The 20,925-nt window shown below is 28.2% G+C and overlaps 1 protein-coding gene across 1 annotated transcript; it reads right to left on the bottom strand.

The window, feature by feature from the left end:
• Nucleotides 1-2,265: 2,265 nt before the first annotated feature.
• Nucleotides 2,266-20,228, bottom strand: LOC135931126 (synaptophysin-like protein 1). Its single transcript, XM_065468014.1, has 6 exons — nt 20,113-20,228; nt 19,736-19,810; nt 14,304-14,422; nt 6,163-6,421; nt 5,089-5,286; nt 2,266-2,763 (listed from the first exon to the last, which is right to left on the bottom strand). The coding sequence occupies exons 1-6, from the start codon at nt 20,125-20,127 to the stop codon at nt 2,572-2,574; spliced, it is 858 nt and encodes a 285-aa protein (XP_065324086.1). The 5' UTR covers nt 20,128-20,228; the 3' UTR covers nt 2,266-2,571.
• Between the last annotated feature and the right edge of the window lie 697 nt (nt 20,229-20,925).

The raw sequence follows: 20,925 nt of genomic DNA, 5'->3' as shown, positions 1-20,925 counted from the left end.
TGAATCGGCATAGGCTGCTAGAGCCAAGAGTAGCGGTTAACAGTCCCATGAAAATAATTCCCACAAGTTATAAAAATAAGAGAAATTACTGGTAAATTTTTTTAATTTGGGGTATCTTATAAATATAATGAATAAAATATATTTAATAAGTAACTAATCAGGACTTTCATATTAAAATAAACAAAATTATGTTTATTTTAATATGAAATTAAATTTATTACAAATGTATTTTATATTTTGTATATAATATGTCCTATTACTAATCAGAATAACATCTATATTCTATAATTATGTTATTTAATAATCCATTTTCTCTCTATTTAGATCTAAAACAAACATTTTAAATTAAGACACATACAAAACTAACTTTTTAAGTATACTTATTTAAAAAAAGACGTACTACTTAAAAACCAAGCCAAATTAGGGTGTCCTCGTCAAAATACTTCGCAGCCTGTATTAAAAAGCAATTAAGTATCCAAATTAAGCCGACCACAGCCTTAATGTTGAAAACCTTAAATTTATAAATAGTCCAAGTCTGATATCGAAAACTCCAAGCATTTTAAAAGATAGCTCTCAAACCATGGGGAAAAATTCCGCGCCCTAAATCTTGGCCAATATTTTTAGTGCACACGACGGCACATTGAGCCACACTTAAGGAGGTAACAATTTTGATTATTCCTTTACTTAAAAAAATAAAATTAATATATTTTATTAATAAGGGATGAGCCAATTCACAACCGATCCGATATATATATACCATCTATTTTTGAATCACTGTAAACTAATAGTCTATGCAAAAAAAAATATGGGAAAATGGAAAAAACAATCTTTTATTCCTCGAAAATTAATAATCTCATTTTTAAAATATGGCTATTTAAATCCTTTTTCCTTCTACAAAAACAAATTTTTTTTTCTAAGCTAAGTTTTCTTTTAAAATAATTCCATTTTTTTTTATTTTTTAAAAAAAAACATATAAAATTACAAATAAATTGATTTTAGTTTCTTTTAAGACATTTTTTAAAAATTATTAAGAAATTAAGTATAAAATAAAAAAATATATATTATATAATTATATATATAACGTCGACTGAGCATTATAGTGTTCTATGTGCATCTTTTACATATAGAGCTTCTTAAAAAGAAAAAAGAATAATATTTCATGTATTTTTAAAAAGCCAGATCATGTAAATGCAAATAAAGAATTATTTTAAATTATAATTTAATATTAATTATCACTGATATGAAAGAATATAAATACTGGAATTCGTCCATCGATAAAAAAAATGAAATTTTGGAGATCAAACACTATAATACTCATCTTACTAATGTTGTATAACGGCTCATTTTATACAGGAAAAAAAATATTACGCGAACCTGAAGATTTGGCTCATAAACGGGCACAAAGGATTGGAACATCTATTACGACACCTCGAGGGTTCGGTTATATTTTTTCCCCACTAAAATATTGAGTTAGCCAACGACGACATATAAACATAAAATAATCGAAGACAGTAATAATATCTGACCCGATCCGATATTTAACATGGGCACATCCCTAACATTTATTTGATTAAAAAGAAATTATCCTACCCTTCGATCCGATGTTTAACATAGGCGCAGCCCTGATATTTATTTGATTGAAAGGAAATTATCCTACCATGTCAAAATTAGCATTAGTAATGGAATCGAGATTACGTATAAATTCATGTTTTTAAAAGAAACTAGAGTACTGGATCCAGGGTCCGAGTTAAGAATATTAGAATTTTTGTCAAAAAAAAATGTATACCACAATTCGATCCCAAGTAATCCCAGAATGGTTATCCGGGATCGTTTGGTCCATCTCAAAATATCTATTCTTGGAACCCACATAAGAGAATCCAAATATACCGAAAAAAGGACAATAATAAGAAAAATATATTGCTATAATGCCTATTTTTAATTTTGAAATATTCTAGGGATTAAATAATAATAATGAAACACTAATAATACAATAGGAGGAGGGTGGGATTTGTTTGTATATATAAATTATTTTTAAATATATATATATAATAAGAAATTTACATATTTTTTGATAATACTTACATCAAAAAAAAAATTAAATTGATTTTTTATATGATATAAATATATATGCAAGATTCGTTTAAATTAAATTAATTGTGATAAATATAACGCAAAAAAAATAACCGATTACTATAATAATAGATAATAATATTTATGCTAAAATACACAATACATACTAACTAATATTACAAAAACGATGATATTTTTGTTTATAATAAAAAATTACGGGAGGAATAAAAAAAAACTATTTAACTATTGGAATCATATATAATATGTAGTAGGTCCATTAAATATATAAATGTAATAGGGTTTGTTCATCAATTCTTTATCCAATATATCTTACTTAGGCTAACTTTAGCCCTCAAGTAAGGCCTGGTTTAGCTTAGGGAATTATTTTTTTTGAAACAAGTTGACGATACATGAAATATTAAGTATTAAAATAAAAAAATTTGCGAAAAATGTAAAGAAATATAATGAAATTATAAATATTTTCAAAAAAATTGAATTAAATTAGCCAGTTCTGTTAAAAAGAGGAGGGGGTGGTCTACTACCAGCTGATGGGTTGAAGGTAGGGGAATGGATAGATGAAGGTTTGTTGGGTATGTTAGCTGATTTGCTGTTTCTCATTTTGAACCAATTAGTTTCCTTGTACAAAAACCATATGTTGCCGCCCCATAATATGAGGTTTGCGTAACCAAAAATCTGGCAGATAAAAAAAAATTAAGATATAATGTTTAGTAATAATTTGTTCGACTCTTTACTTCCTCTCGAAATGACTGAGAAAGATGAATTTTTTGGCGCGTTATTCGAGACTGATAAAAATCTCGAATCAAGACCTGTCCAAAGACCTCAAATCATTCGATTAGGAAGTAGTGTGGTGTCGTATTGGGATACGGAACATATGGGGATTAAGAATCTCTCAATTTTAAAATTTTAATCTGAATTTGACCGGAAATCTATTTCAGCGCAAGAGTTCCTATACCACGCGTTCACAGGTAGCACAAATAAGCGGCGAAGTAATGCATAAAATGATTTTTACTTCGCCGCCAATTACAGCTAACCGGAATGCAAAGGTTATGAACAGCTCAAAAGTTTTATAAAAAAGTGTTCAAAATTTGGTTCTCGATACTTTTTTACCCACCGAGATACATTTTCCGATTAAAAACAGAATATTTTATCGATTTAAAAAACCCCTTGCGCGTTGAAAGAAAAAACACGACATAATATATAAAAATATTTAGATAAATTTTATTTTAAAAATAAATATAAAATCTCTCATCGAGATTACAGCATATCCAAAAATGTTTGCAACGAATTTTGTCATTTTATTAATTAATTTATTTTTCTTTCGCTTTGTCTTCTCAATCAATACACACCGTTAGTAGTGGTATTGGCACTTTGCGACGAACTCCCGGCCATATGTGGTATCGGAGGTCTCCGCGTCCTTCTATTAATAAACCACGTTGTTTCTTTGTAAACGAACCACAAACAAGATGCCCATAACAAGGAGTTAAACATTCCAGACAACTATTTTTAACAAGGGTGTACAGGAGAAAGTGAAAGAAAAAAAATGGGAGAAAAGAGCTCATACGATACTTATTACAATCAATAAGTATCTGCCGATACCTTATAACCGATACTTTCAGAAGGTAATACTCCTTATACATTCTGGAATATAATATTCCTGAAAAATTGGATCTATTTTATATAATAATTTGATAAAAAATATTAGAAAGAGACCAATAAAGCTTAGTTACGAATTTATTCACTAAAACCCCCTATCAAGAATATCTAATATATTTTTTAGAATAACCTTCCGTGAGGGTTAGATGGGTATATAGTATAAAAAAAGATATTCGACATTTAAGGTCATAACCTTTTAAATGCTCTTCATAATAAAAATAAAATCTTCATTGATTTTTGATCTCCGAAGATATTTTTGAGGAATGCTCAAAATGGGATTTTTTGATTTTAAATTTTAACCTAAAATTCTTTCAAAAAGATCTTCAATTTTATGCTCTTTTAAAGGTTTTAATTTGCTCAAAATCATGGGCTTAAGGATGTGTCCTAAACAATTTTTTTTTAAAAAAATTGAAAAGTTTATAAAATTTTTAAAAATTTCGCAATTTTAAAACTTTAATAAAATAAATATGAAATTTAAAAAAAAAAATTTTCAAAAAGATCTTCAATTTTATGCTCTTTAAAGGTTTTAATTTGCTCAAAATCATGGGCTTAAGGATGTGTCCTAATCAATTTTTTTTTAAAAAAAATTGAAAAATTTTTAAATTTATAAAATTTGATAAATATGAAATTTTAAAAAAAAATTTACGAGAATTATTGATTTATACATATTTTTAATTTTTATATCTAAAAAAAAATGGCTTATATATATATTTATTTTCATTAATGTTTTCCAAAGTTTGAGAATTTAACTTTTTCGATATTTTTGGACGCGGCCTAATGAGGATTTTTTTTTCAAAACTGTTTTTTAAGTTGTGTAATCAAAAAATTTAGCCATTCGGCTTATTAAATTAGAAATAGATATAAACCGTTAAGTATTGTAAGCGAGATAGTAGCCTCGATAACTATTATATTTAAAATGAATAGAAGAAAAATAAACGATTAAAGACTATCAAAATACCTATAATTGATAATATTTCTATAAATAAAAGTATCTTAATCACTAAAGGAAAACTTAATAAGAGACCACTCACCTTATCGATGGCGTTTTACAGTTGTTGTTAAATTACCTAACTTTGATCATCTCAAATGTTGGCGTTTAGTCAAGCCTTTAGCCTAAAAAAAAATTGAATTAAGCTTCTCAAAGTTGAGTTTCAACTTGAAGATTGGACTCGAATATATTTTTTGGATAAAAATATGGCTATGCTATTTTATAGTTGACTCAACGTTTTATCCCACCGAAACTCCCTCGAGGGTTAAAATATCTGAGACACAATTAACAATCCAACTAAAAGACCCCTTCAAAACGGTTTCAATTTACATGTTTTCCATCAAAAAAAGGCTCACTATAGAAACATTAAGGCTTGAAAAGTCTCCTCTGTATTTCGTGGCACAGGGAGCCACCCCATTGTAAGGCTTGCAATCATTGATTCGAGGAATCATGTTATCCGGATTAGTGTAATATTTAAGGTCGGTCACGTTCTTAGCCCAAGCGGATGTCGAAATCAGCCATAGAAGAGCGAAAGCCATAGTTATTATGAAATCCTTTTTTTTAAAATGAGAATAACAATATATATATATTTTTTTAAATGTTATTTATTTAACTTTCTCTTTCTTTCATTCTCACGTAGATAAAGTCTAAAATAATATAAAAATTGTACGATCAATTACGGATTTTAATCAGCGTGTTCCCAAAAAAGAACCATAATTCATATTCAAAAATTTCGATTTGTATTATTTTTTTTTGTCTTAATATATAAAAATTGATTCGTTTCATCGATGAAATGTCTAGTTTTACCATCAAGACTTTTTTAGGCTAATTTTTTATTATTTAGATTACATTACAACCCCTTCTTCGAGAATTTGATTACAATAATAACCAAGTATGAATATGGAATAATTGAAAAAGAGGTTATTTGTATCGCAGGTTGCACTTGATTCGATGCCATTTTTATTTTTTTAAAAAAAATGGATATTTTAATCCACAAAAAAAATAAATAATTTGATTTTCAAATAAGATATCATTTTAATCTAATCGTTCAATTAATTAAATTTTTTTTTTCAAAACAGGCACAAAATAAAATTATATTAACCCTTTCGCGTCCAGCGAGATCATTTGTCATCAATTCGTTTTTTTAGCCGATTTTTATAAATAGGGATAACTAAATATTTTAGTCCAAGAAAAATATTGGCTACTCCTAGAGATTTCGCTAATTGATGCCTAAAAATCTTCGTGGTAATGAGCAAAATCTTCAGGCTCCCTTCAAGCTCATCTCTGTTGTTATTTTTGTATCTATAAGTGAACTTAACCGTTACTTTTTTTCACATGTAAGAGGATGCCGATACATCTCCTCACATGAGGTTCGAATGAAAATTCTCTTTTACGAGGAGAAAATTGGGAAAAATATATTAATAACAAACCAGCATGGGTAGTCTCTCGTTTTCGTAATACAACTTGTCAAAGAATACGTAGATAACCAGGGCTACCAGGGCGTAAAGGAAAGCCAAAACGCCTATGGCTACGTAGAACTGAGCCGCGCTCGAATAATCGCCCTCTAAAAATACGCGGGAATCGGAATCTCGATTTAAAGAACTTGATCCCGGTAAGAACGTGGGAGAAAGACGGTCGTTGGCGTTTCCGCGTGAGCATAGCGGTAAACTAATGGCGAAGTGATTTAAGCTAGAGATTTTTTTTTAAAAAAAATAAATATATATTACAAATATCAAGTATATGTACCAATTAAATTTCCCATTTTCTTTTTCCTAGTGTTGTTACACGGCTAGTTTTGAGCCGATTGTTTAAAAACGAAAGCAATTAAAATTTTGCTCGTAGAATGGTAACATCTTAGACAATATTTTTCTGGTCAAAAATGGAGTTAGCCGTTTTTAAAAATCGTCTCAAATCAAGCCGTAACAACACTACTTTTTACTCGTAAAAATCGTGTCATTTAACATAAAATGGAAGACACGAGACGGCTTTTCGAGCAAATTTTTTTTTAAGTTTCGATTATATAATTATTTATCGGAACAGCTGATGGGTCACGCGCGTTAGGGAGTTAAATACCGCGGAATAGTTATAAGTATTACTTCAGCTACAAATAGTTTGGGGGGGCGGGGGAATTTTTATAAATCATAAAGTGTTAATTCGCGATAAAAGTAATAATAGAATTTAAATACCACACATTTAGCACTCGAGGAAAACCAAAAAAAAACAAAAGGAGAAATCTGCATACATTTGTTTTTTAAATAATTTGTTTTTTATATTTCAATAATTATTCTCTTATAGTGCGCACAAATTGAACTTTTCAACGCCGCGTTTCGAAACGCGAATTTTAAAAAAAACGTATGGTTCAGCACGTTCTTGGTTCCATATTATCTCGTCTGTTCCATCATTTCAAAGCAAATCTTTTAGTAATAATCTTCAATTCCATGGGCTAAAAAATATTATCGTTATCATTTTAATATAATTATTCCTACTTTTGAGAAAGAGGTTGTAGCATCCATCCTATAACTTCAACATATAAAAAAACGTTTCAAAAAAAAGCAAGATATTTTTTTTTCAAACGAATGCATTTGAAATGCATTATTTGCGTTTTGAAACCAATTTGTTCGCACTATTTAAACGCTAAAAAAAAATATTCATTATTTTATTTAGGTAAACATGACATTTAACAAGAAGCACAAAATATGTAAGGATAAATTAAAAGGGAAAATATAGTAAAGTAAATTCATTGAATTGAAGGTATGTTTTTTATCGTATTTTTTAGGGCTTTTTATTTATTTTATATTTTTCTTTCTTTTCTAATAATTAAATTTATAATTTGAATTTCGCGTATTAATTTTTTAAAAAAAGATAAAAGAAGGGTACATTCATTTAGATTAGCCCATGCCTTGATTGAGCCTTGAAAAATTCTAAATAGTTTAGGGGCCCAGTTAACCGCGTAGTCCCATAGATCTCCCTCCTTCCAAAATAACCCGCAAGGATGTTCCTGCTCTCTGAATCCTCATCTGTATATCAGATCCCGCAGATTAGAAAAAATTAAAATCGATTGATCAGGTGAGGGAAAATAAAACGTTGAGAAATCACAATAATGGAAACGGTTTAAAAGAATTCGCTTTACTGCCATCTTTTCGATTTTCCCTTCGAAAATAATTTTCGTAAATTAGAACCAAAATCATAACTGAAATTTTCAAAATAAAAAAAAATCCAGGACCGATCCGAAATTTTGACCTCTGAAGCTCTTGCTCCTGCTATATACTGGGAAAAAAATATATTTGTTTAATAGAACCCACTTGTAGTATACGATCACATTCCCTTATCTAATAAGTTATTCTAGAGATTAAAGATGGACCAACGGGCCTGATTTTTCCCGCCCCACTAGCGCTGACACTAAAATGTTTTCACGCCCGCCAACCCGCCTACCCACATTTTGATCGCACCCGATATAACAAAAAAAGAATCGTAACAAACCAGGAATAACAATAAAATCGTCTTAGGAAATTTTGTCGTAATTCATAATTCCACAAAATAAATCAAAAAAATTTATGTAAAATTGAATTAATGCCAAATAATATATATTTAATCTCTTGGTTTGCTTTCTTCTTCTTTTTTTTTAGTAGAATACTTATTGGCTATAAAAAAATAATGGCTCATTTGGAAAACCGAACTGGAAAGGGGTTTAAAAAAAATCAATTTTGGTGAGATTTATGAGCAATTTTCAAAAGGAATCATTTTTTGAAATTTATAAAAAAAAAAAAAATTTCTAATCGGTTATAAACTCAGAAAAAGAGTTTGAACCGGTAAAAATTTGTGTTTTCAATCTTGAAAGATTTTTTTTATAACTAAATTTGTAATAGTTAAAAATAAAGATTCACGTTTTAGAGATAGTCTCCTAAAAGTATGGGTGACCGGGGATCTTACGAGCCCAAGATATTTTGCCCGCCTTGGGGTATTCTTCTAGAGAAGTACTCAACTCTAATGGTTAATTTTTTTTTTGAAACCAAATAAGTGTATAACTTTATATTATACATATCATATGAGGCTATAATTTTTTTTTTTTTGAAATATCGGATCATATAAAAAAAATATCTATAACACAATACATAATTTATAGCCTTTTCAAAGTAGTGGTAATCAAATGGCTCGTTTTAAGCCGATTTTTAAAAGCCTGGAGATTTTTCCTCGTAGATGGCACGATGGTTTGGATATCCAATTAGCGAAATCTCGAGGATTAGCCAATATCGTTTTATCGGCTAAAATATTGAGTTAGCCGTTTTATCGGCTGAAATCGAGCCGTTTTATCGGCTAAAATCGAAGACGGATCCGTTTTTTAACATCCGTTCCGTCAAAAGTCAATCAATCACATTAAAAATGATATATATATTGATTTTCATTTTAAAAAAATTATAAATTTGCCGGGTCAAAAAGTCAAAATGTTTTGACTTCAAAAATTTGCCGGGTCCGTTTTTAAGACGGAAGGTATCGGAACGGAAGCACTTTGAACAAATATATGAGATTGACTTGACGGAACGGATGTAAAAAAACGGATCCGTCTCCACTTTGAATGCAGCCTTATTCAATAACTATCTTATATATAAAAGATTAAATCATTTTCCATATATATTATCGTTCTCTATTTGAAGAAGAAAAAAAAAATGCGTTTAAACTACCATAAAATTACGTTTTAAAAATATTGAAGGATCTGGGGGCTACTTTTCAGGGGTTCGTGTGAGCTTTTTTGATCGTTATTTAAAAAAAAAATTTTTTTTTTAAAGAAATTGTATTAGAAAATAAAAAAGAAGAAACTACTAAACAAATGATGAAATCATTAACATAATTTAATGAAAATCCATCCTTGCTAGGGTTATGCCACATTAAAAAGATGTAAATCAATGATTAATGGAAAAATAACTAAATTGCCTATATTAATCCGTCTCGCGTAAACGTTCGCTCTTGTTGGCCACCATGGATCCTTTTTGCGATTTTAAATCCATAATTTATTTTCAATTATGGCTTTATTTCTCATCAATAAAAAAGTATAGTTTGTAAATAATAATATATAATATCTCATTTTTATATTTTAAAAAAAAAATCGATATTTTACAAGCTGAAAAACGCCTCACGCGACAACCCATCCTTCCCTTGGTTTAGCGCATCCTTTCCAAATTTGTTTTTTTTCCAGGAAAAATTAATTTTTATGTATAGCATAATAAGTAAATAAAATTTAATTTTATTGACGTTTGCGTTTTAGGGCTCACATACTCCCCGGTCTGCCCTATTTTTTATATATATGGCAATTCATTTGTTAGAATTTTTATTTTTGAGACATTTCAATATCTATTATTTTGTTATCTTTTTCATTCAATTTGTTTTTCTCGTGTGAAATAAGAAATGCTGTTTTGTTTATAAAAAAGGTGCAATAGAAAGAATGTTTAGTCATTCCTTTAAAAAAAAAATCAAGTTTTTTATAAAAGTAAATGCCTAATTTTTTATCCGCTAGGTGTCGCCTATATAAATTTTCTTTTTTATTTATTACTAACATAAATTTCTTTTATTTAAATGGCAGAATAATCATAAATCCACTATTATTTATAGCTGGGATTTTTTTCTTCTAAAAAATTGACATTGTTATCTAAAAAATGGAAATTTTTATCAAAATAAAAACGATAATTAGGATTTTTTTTGGAATTATAACAAAACAAATTAATTAGTGATTTTTATTTTTTTTCCAATAATCAATGAAAAGTGAATCTGCATGCGGAATCTAAATTAGAGAGAGAATACACCCAATGACATTAATACTAAACTTAGGTGCACGGTTCATTTATTAAAAGTAGTTGTTAAACGGCTCGTTTTGAGCCGATTTTTAAAAACGGCTAAATCAATATTTTATCCAGAAAAATACTACGCAAGCCTGAAGATTTTGCTCATAGAAGATACAAAGATCTAGATATATATTAACGAAAGGTCGAGGCTTAGACAATATTTTTCTGGCTAATATTGAGTTAGCCGTTTTAAATAATCGGCTCAAAACGAGCCGTTTAAACTGATTAAAAGTATACATATAGTTGAAGTCAGCTGTATCCAAAACCAATGGCTATAATAGAAACCATCGAATAGGCATTTCGACTAAATGCCTTAATTATATTTCGTCCAAATGCCCTTTTTTACCGAAAAAAATGATGGTCATCGAAATAAAAGTGATCGTTATAAATGTATCTTTAACTAGGGCAAAGCGCAATTAGATATTTATGCCTCATTAAGCATCACATGAAAATTGTATACCTATTTTTAATTAAAAATTTTCTAGGTCTGAATTTAGATTACTAAAAAAATTAGATTTGCAGGGACTTTTAATCCTTCTCCTAAAATTCGGGAGATCTACACTCCAGGGACCAGATCTAACAAAAGTATACAATTAATTTTATTAATACGTATGTAATGGAATAATGAGGATTGATATTTATAAAGGTTTTCATTTAAGCGCTTAACTTCTATCTCTTTTTTTTAATGCACTCATTTATACCGAGTTCAAGCCCGTAAAACCCGAGAAACCGGGTCGAATCTAAAAACCGGGTCAAACTCGTTCATAAGATTTAGCAAAACGGACGCTTTAACCGTTTTTTTTAAAAAAAATTTAACGTGTCAAGAGCTATAAAACTCTATTTAAATTCACTAAAAAAATAAAATGACAATTTTTTATTTACTAAATAATAAACGATTTTTCTTACTTATAAAAGGGATTAACGTATCATTTTTGAAGAGGATTTGTATTTATATTCGTAAAAAATAAAATAAAAAAAAGATTTTAGATTTAAAAATCTGGTCAAAAGAAAGACGTAATAAAAAAAATAGGAGATGTAAAAAAACATAGTTAGTTAATAAAAAAATATAATTTAAAAAAATTATTTCTTATTTTTATAGAGGAGATATATATTTAATATATAAAGGAATAATTAAGATTTTATTTTAAGTGTCATTATTGAAATATTAGATAATGACGATTATATACCAAAATAAAATAAAATATTGGTACTTTCGAATTTCGTCGGTGGCCTCAGCAGTGGTGTTGTTAAACGGCTTTCAGCCTATTTTTAAAAAGGGCTAACTCAATATTGTATTAGGAAAAATATTGTGCAATCCTTAAGATTTTGCTCCTAAGTGGCACAAAGGGTTGAACATCTGTTAACGAAATCTCGAGGCTTTGATAATATTTTTCTGGCTAAAATATTGAGTCAGCCGTTTTTAATAATAGGCTCAAATCGAGCCGTTTAACAACACTACTCAACAGTTTATACGTTGATTGATAGAATCCAGAAAAAATGGAATATTTCCGTGAGTGATAGGGTCTGCACGATACAGTAGCGTTGTTAAACGCGTTCGATTTTAAATTAAGACGCTAGGCAAAAATAATATTACGCGAGCTTCGAAATTCCGCTGAAAGATGTCTGAACCTTCGCGCCATCCACGAGCAAAATCTCCAGAGCATGCGTAAATATTTTTCTGGCAAAGATATTTGGTGGACAGTTTTTAAAAAAAAATCTTAAAAAATTTCTGACCGTCAAATAATTTTTAATTTAGATCGGCCTTTTCGGGCAAATAAAAAAAATTTGTTCGGGATCGGGCCGGGCCGAATATTTTTTTGAATCGGACCGGGCCGGGCTTGAAAATGTAATAGACGGCTACCCGAAAACAATAAAAAAAATTCCCTGTATATAATAAAGTATAAATTACGAAAACCCACTAATATTTTAATAAAAACTCGATACCCTAATACCTCGTTACCCGTTATAATTTATAGAGTAAAAGATTAACTTTTGATTTATACATATAAAATTAGAATATTATACACACAACGTAACGAAAATTATCGCGAAATTTGGCTACGATTTCGTGGTTCGCCTTTTTAGAGCAATAATTTTTAGACCATATTTGATATCGAGTTTTAGTAGTAATGAGTTAGTTAACCATTTTTTATTTATTTAGTTAAATGCAGTTATATAGACTAATACATTTTTTTCGAGTTTGTTTTCATTATTTATTTAATAAAATAAAAATATTTTTATATTTGAATAAATATTCTTTAAGAAAAAGCAATTAAATGCAAATAAATAAATAGAAGAATGTACTGAAAAAAAATTCAAAAATAAACAGAATAAAAGTGTACTTAATAAATAGAAAGGGGGAGGGAAGTGGTGATTGTCTCGACGGGTGTTGTTTAAAAGCCAAATTCGAGTCGATTTTTAAAGATGGCCCTATTAACATTTTAGACAAAATAATATTATGCAAGCCTCGACTTGAGATTTGGCAAAATAGATGCCCAAATTCCTTTTTTTGCCATCTACGAGAAAAAAAAATTTTCAGGTTCACATAATATTAGGGGTGTACCGATACCACTTTTTGGAGGCCGATCCCATCAAACTGATACCGATCGATTACCAATTCGATATCATATCAATTTTGTATTCTGGAAAGATACCAATGGTTTTAATTTTTAATATAATTTTTATTAGTATAACATCTATAATTTAACTATACCATAACTTATGTCGCTTAAATATATTATAATGATTAGTTATATATAGTTTATATACAATTCAATTGCAATTTTAAAAGTATATAAAATATTTTTATTGAAAAATCGCTTATTAGTAAGTAATAACATTAATCTAGTTACATAAATAAGTAGTAAACAAATATATTATGAAATTTGAAATAAATATTTAAAATTAATGTATCGAAGATTTCATTTTAGAAATACCAAAATTTCCAATTTATCAGAAGTCAATCTGCGGTGATGGGGATTGTAAATATCACTAGCTTTACTAAAAGCAGATTCTAAAGAGATTGCACACTTTTATAAACAGAATGCGAACAAAAATAACAATATGGCCTATGTTTATTAACTAATTATTACTATTAAAAAAAATTAAACATAAAAATGGATTTCGATTTTATTTATAAAAATAAATGGTTTTTTAGATATAACTTTTTTTATATAACATTTTATTTTTGTTAAAAACGCCATTTTTTATCTGATCGGAAAATTTTATAATATTTGCCGATAACCGATATTTTAAAATGGGTGAATTATTCGATCCGATATAAAATATCGGTACATCCCTACATATTATTATTTTAGTTATTATAATAGTCGGATTTTTTTAAGGCAACACTAGTCCTGACCCAACCTATCAAAGGGTTTAAACAGATTAACCTTTATTTAATCATTTATAAACGCCATCTAAATAACTTTTTAAAAAAATTATCTCCTCTTAGTAGCAGGTCGCTTAGCTAAGTTTGACAAAAGCCCGATTCGGGTCTATTTTTAGAAAAGGACTAGATTAAAGAATTTAACCAAAATAATTAAGTAAGCCTGGAATTTTTGTCATAGGTGAAGATTTAGAGCTTTATTTGCAACCTAGATTCTTAGAAAGGGAACCGAAGAATATAGCAAATTAACCGAATAATTGATAAAGAAAGATTTAAAAAATACACCAAGCGGCGATTTTAACAAAAAAAAATTAAAAAATATAAATATATATTATTGATTTATTTAAACTTGTATGGATAATGGAAAATTCCTTTCATGATTTTGACTACACTGTTATTACAGGTGACTTGGAAAGTGAAATACGATCGATGTCCGGTGGTGGTGGCGAAAGCGAATATGGCTAATATCTATAACACGAAAAAAAAACTATTTATCCGCCAGGAAAAGAAATTTAAAAAAAATATTAAATTATCTTTTTTTTTAAAAAATAAAATAATTTTACAAAGATTAAAATTTATTTTAAAGAGTGTCACAATATTTCCCATATGATTACCTTTTTAAAATCATTCGTTTCGCCAATTTTTCTAAAAAAAATAAATCGAGGTGATTTAAATCGCGGATTTTAATTAATCAATCCTATTGGCGATTTATTTTTGTGTCAGTCATAAATAAAGTATAATATACTACTATACATGATTTTAATACTCATTACTACTATAAAACGACCAGGAATTTCTACACCCCCCCCCAGTAAATTTTACCACTTGTCCCCCTCCCCTCCTCTCACCAAATAAGTGCATCTTTTCTTTATAACTACTTACTTCCTACTACCTCCCATTTCAATGACGTTGATCCTGTTTCACCCCATTACCGCAGAGTAAAAATCCCCTTGGTAATGTTATGGCTTATTACAAAGCCCGGTAAAGGTCGCTTCAGCCAAAATAACTATCATGTAAGCCTCGAGATTTGGGCAGATGCAAGGAAGGAAAGAAAGAAAGAAAGAAAGAAAGAAAGAAAGAAAGAAAGAAAGAAAGAAAGAGAACCATTCTGTCGTCTATGAGCAAAATCTTCAGGCACCATAATATTATTCCGGCTAAAAAAAATCTTAACTGGTTCCATTTTCAACCACCCCTAGTACCCTGTTAAACTATTTTGGCGAAAATCGAATTGGCCACTTATAACATTTTATAAAAAATAAATTATTTTTAACGAAATTAAATTTAAAAAGCATGATAAATAATAATGTTATTATAATATAAAATATATATAATTATCGTCAAAATATAAAGTGCTACGTGTGAGTATTAGAAAATAGAAAATAATGCTTTCACATTCAATTTATTATCATTATATTTTAAAGTGGGGGAAGGGGGGGGGGGAGGGGGGGGGGGAGAAGGAATTGTTTATTTAATTTTTATCATATTTTGACAAAAAATAATAATTGAGATTGAAGTGATAATACGGCGCGCAATGTGGTGATTAGCAAACATAAAAAATTTCAATAACAGGACCTGGAAAGATAGATGATCGTAAAGTTTAAAAAAAAGTTTTAGGCCTAATAAATGGTACAAAAAAACCGCAAAATTTTTAGTTTTAAAGCGAGAAGGCATTCATTTTATAGAATTAGTTGTAGAAAGGTTCGGATCCCTTCATTCAAATTATCTTACTTTTTTTCGCGAGTTCAGATTCGAATATTATCTCGAGGATAAATATCGGATCCCTGCGCGGGTAAACTCGGGTAAGCAATCCGTCGAACCCGATAGGATCGGATCTCGGTTTTAAAATATTCGGACCGGGTTGTTATAAAATAATATATTCTTTCTCTCGTACGAATTTAAACACAATATTTCCATTCCTTCTTTCTTTCCTAATTTCCTTGAGGGCTAAATTTTCCCGCTTCCTTTAAAAATTATCGTATACCATTTTTCCCAACGGTACGGGCTAGGATCTTTGAAAAAAAAACAATATAGATGTAGCTGGGCAATATTTTTCAATTTTTTTTAGCGGATCGGACAGGGCCTAGTAAACGCTATGACTGGCGCAAATATGATTCTTAAAAAAAATCTAATAGTGCGAACAAATTGTGCGTTTCAAACCCCGCAATGGCCTTGTGCAGATTGGCAAAATTACCGTTTGGCGTTAGCAACCATTTTAAAAAAAAGGCAAAACAGGTTTGCTTTTTCAATACTTTTTTTTTATTCTTCGTTTTGTAATATTATATATAAAATGTAATATAAAATAACTTACTTAAAATCCTAAAAAAAAAGGGAATATTTTAGAAAATTAAAGGAATTAGAACGCAGACGATAATATAATTTTTCAAAAGACAAATCCTTTTTATTTTAAAGATACTTATTTAAAATTCTGAATCGACGGATATGAATAAAAAAAAGGGCAACCTCAATTGAAACAAAGAGACGCGTTATGTTTTTTTTTAATTTAAAAATTACGGCAAAACGTAAACGCTCAATTTGTGCGCGCTAAAATAAAATGAGTGCTAGCTACAACTTTGACCATCTCTATCGTGGTTTACTAAAACTTTTAGCCAAAAAAATTTGAATTAAGCCTATGAGTATCAACTTAGAGATTGATTCGAATATTTTTTGGATAAAAGTTTGGCTACGCTGTTTTATAGTTGACTAAGTGTGTTAGGTAGTTTAACAACAACTAAAAAAAATCTTTCGATTTCGAAATTTAAAAATCCAATATTTAAAAATGAGAGATATCCCAAATTATAATGGAAAATCGATTTTTGGGAAAAGGAATGGGGGAGGGGGAGAACCAACCCCGTGTTTATTATAATTTTTTAAAAAAAATAATTAGCAAGTAAAATTGTCCAGTAAAAACGAAAAAATGGGGAAGTTGATTTTCATCGAAAAAAATATATAAATAATATTAATAAATGAATTAATTTTGCCGAATGCCTTTTCAGAATTCAGAAATTAAAGATAATCATGATTAATGATTGTTTTAACCTTTTTATATTCGCATAATTCGCGTTTTAATGGAATGGATTTGGCAAAAAATAACATTATTTTATATTAAAAAAAATTTTTAAAAAAAATTTTTAAAAAAAACTATGCGAGTGTGATGAGACATGAAAGTCTTGATAAATTTTTATCAGATGTAAAATATTAGATTTAAAAAAAATTCTTAATTTTGTCGAGATGCGATGGGGTGGAGGAGAGGTAATCGTCTCCCCCCTTTTTTTTACTCGATTACAAAAACCACCAAATCGAATTTATTTTATCCGAATATTATCATCACAGCCGCTTAAAGATTCCTCCGAAAGTTTGATGATAATCAAAACAAAGTTGACAGTTTTCCTATACCAGACATACGAGTAAGAAGTATATTATTTATATGCCGGAATAAGATATAAATTTCGAGTGAGTTTGAACAAAATTCTCACCAATTTCGTAAATATATTTACTATATCGGAGGGAATTAAGAATCAGGATAGCATTAAAGAAGGATGCTCCTCAGCGCTTACAAAATGATTAAGCATAAGTATTATGAGCAATTAGAGTTATCCCTTTAAGAATCGATTAGAGTAGAGAAAAAAAGAAATTTTAAATCATTGTGAAGCAATGCATTTGCCGGGAATTTTTTTAACTTAGTGAATAATTATTCTAATGCAGTAATTTGTTTCCTGCAGACTCTTTGCACACATATGGCAGTAATAGAAAAAAGTATCAAAATGGAGGATAAAAAGTGGTGATGCACCAAGGAAAGAATTCGAGATGCCTTTATAAGAAACCAAAAATATCAAAAACGGAGGATAAAATGGAAATGCACTGATACAAATGGAATTAGTCGGTCTTGGTATTGGCCAATACTTTCAATCATAACTGATACCAGATATTCATATTTTTTATGCTACATTATTATTTTATTGGTAGATGTAGTATTTGAGTTTGGTTGAGATAATATTATAAGTAATAATGGAAGGTATCATAAAAAAAATATAAAATGCATCCAAACTATAAAAAAAATGGAGAACTTTTTCTTGAAAATAAGAAATAAATTTGTCGATACTCAACAAACTCATTAATACCCTGGTTAATTTAGCTTCATGAAAACTTTTTATTTTAAGCATTAAAGAAAGGAAGAATGTAACTCAGTCCTTGAGTAACAATATAAACTCCTATTTGAGCCTATTGGATAGAAGAATGGTATTGGTATAGTTATGAAGTCATTGACCTGAAACGAATGCGATTGTCCGGTGAATCTCAAAAATTTCTAGCATTAGATAGATTGGTCCACTGTGAGAGCGAGTTTTTGCTAATGTTTTTAAGAAGTTCGACATGTTCCATAAACTCTAAAGTGTTTGAAACAAATTATGTAAGATATTTTCTAAGAAGATATCAGATTTATTTCATTTTAAAGTTTTTGCCCTTGCAATTGTTAAGTAGTAATGGCTGTTAGATTTGAAAAAAATTAGGGTTTTTATTTAAGGTAATACAGTTATCACATGATTACCATGATGGTTATGGCGTTATTGTCAGACTAAAGCCCTATTGATTAAAAGGTGAATAGGTGATGGTATGAATATCTACATATAAGGTCTCTCATAATGAAACTGGAAAGGTGCATATTAATGTGTTTTAGACCTCAGAGAATTGTGCATAGGCCAGGATCACTTAGTTTGGAGATGAAATGGCAAAGTATCTTCTGCAAAAGAGAAAAAATAAACAAGTATTTGTAATTGTAACTAATTATATATATAATAAAAGAAAAATTTAATTCCTAAAAACATACACCTCACCCTTTAATATCAACATAATGCTTATAAATGATTAACATGTAAGAGAGGATGGGGGGGGGGGGGGTATTTATTTTCTCAGAGTATAATTTTTATATAAAAATGTTGTTTTTTTGAAATCAATAATTTGGTTGATATTAGATAACTAATATGATTATATGGGGTTTAATTATGATTTATAAAAATTTTAAAAAGGATATTAGTTTGTTTAAAATAAAACATTTAATTGCAAATTTTTCTAAGCAAATCTAAATAAAAATTCTTTTAATATACAATGTAGTTTATAAAAAACATTTCTATATTTTTTTAAACATATTTGCAAATAAGATGACTTAACTTGTAATGGGAAAATATTTAATTTGGATATAAATAAACTGAATTTTTTATTTTCCCCTATTAGACTAAGAATGCACCAGTGTTCTAGCATTTGAAAAATTAAACATTTAATAAAATATATCATATTTCTTTATTACTTTAAAATATGAAATTCAGTATTAATATGGGCAGACGATCAATTTTTCAATGCATAAAAGCTTATGTTATCTAAATATTTGGAATGAATTTTGCAGCACTTGATTTTTGGCTTGCTCATTATTTAATTTGAATGCACAAGCACTCTAATATCACCTTAGCCTTAAATAATAAGTCATTTAATTCTAATATTATATCATTAACATATATAAGCTGAAGTTCATATATAAATATTTTAATACAAAGTTATAATAAAAAAGTTATATTTTTGATATTATTTTGTTAAAAAGTATACTAAATTTATATGAACTTCAAAATGAATGTTATAAGTAAATATTATATTTCTATAAAATGGTGAATAAATAATTTATGAGAAAAATTCAGTTACATATAGAAATAAACTTTGGGATTATAGGTTTAAATCACAATGCATATAATAGAAAATAAATAGATAACTAAAATATAAACAGGTGTTATAACTTACAATTTGTATCAATTTTATAAAGCCCCTAGGTTCTCTAAGACTTGTGAGATTCCTTTGATTCATAACTTGCACCAACTAAAATATATTTTTAAAATCAGTCAAATGAAATAATGTAAAAAGTAAAACTATCTTTAAATCATAAGTCACTTAAACAAATGAAAAGATTAAATTTTTTAATTGTGAATAAAATAATTTTTAAATAAAAACAAAAAAAAATGACATAACAGTTCGTGGTTGTCTTTCAATTTCTAATAATGCAACAGTTCTAATTTGAAGGTTGTCCTAGACAACCATAATAAAAGATATATTTTGTAAAACTCAAATTATTAGGGAATGTTATTTAATTATTATAACAAAAATGATCATCTTTTACGTACTTTTGAGGTATCCATGGTTAATAAAAAAAATATATACAGAAATTAAAAAGAATAGTTTATCGATTTTTCAGAATGTCCGTTTGATTTTAACCGAACATGAAGATGATAAATTATAAATTTATTTACATAATGAATTATCAATTTTTTTAAAATAAGTTATATAGTGTCAAAATCTTAAGTCTAATAATACATCAATTCTGAATTTTTATAAAATATTATATATTGTGCCTGGCGATAAAACTCTAGATTTCAATTCAACAAAAATTATGTTTGCAAAGGTATAAAAAAGGTAAACAAGTATACTCCACAGTTCATACAAATTGTCAAGCTAAAATATAAGAACAAATAAGGTATTTACCTTATTTTTATAAACCTTATACCATTTTACTAATATGAGTGAGGAAAAAAAGATAAAGATAATCGTTTAAAGGGTAATTGCCCTTTTTAAAATGGGAACTTAAATTGCAATGTAGCAATATACCTAGTAAAAAAGCCTAATATAAATTTAATGCTTAATGATATATAGCGGTTTTTATTAAGATTAAACAGTATTTCTCCAGTATTGGAATACATAATTATTATCATCTTGCGGGTGTCATTCTATTTTTTTATAAAAAATATTATTTTAATTTTTAAAATTATTTGCCTTATAATCTTGGATGATATCTATTTTCCCAGCTGATTAATTAATATAATTTAAAATTATTTAAATAAAGGTACACCTAATTCCTCAATCTCAATGTTAAATAAACCGTAAGCTATTATTAATTGGTTTTTTTTATAATTTCAAATTGTTTTCTTCTTCCAAATCAT

The sequence above is a fragment of the Gordionus sp. m RMFG-2023 genome, chromosome 1 (assembly GCF_954871325.1).
Source record: "Gordionus sp. m RMFG-2023 chromosome 1, tfGorSpeb1-WG-v2, whole genome shotgun sequence".
NCBI lineage: Eukaryota > Metazoa > Nematomorpha > Gordioida > Chordodea > Parachordodidae > Gordionus > Gordionus sp. m RMFG-2023.
Note: the sequence above shows the minus strand (reverse complement) of the source record. Positions and strands in the feature narration are given on the sequence as shown.

Bases quoted from the DNA above. Each gene is read 5' to 3' on its own strand.
- LOC135931126 (XM_065468014.1), bottom strand. The intron at 5,287-6,162 runs GTTTGTTATTAA...TTTAAAAAAAAG, and splicing joins ACGAGAGACTACCCATGCTG to GATTTCATAATAACTATGGC. The intron at 2,764-5,088 runs GTGAGCCTTTTT...TTTATCTGCCAG, and splicing joins CAAGCCTTAATGTTTCTATA to ATTTTTGGTTACGCAAACCT.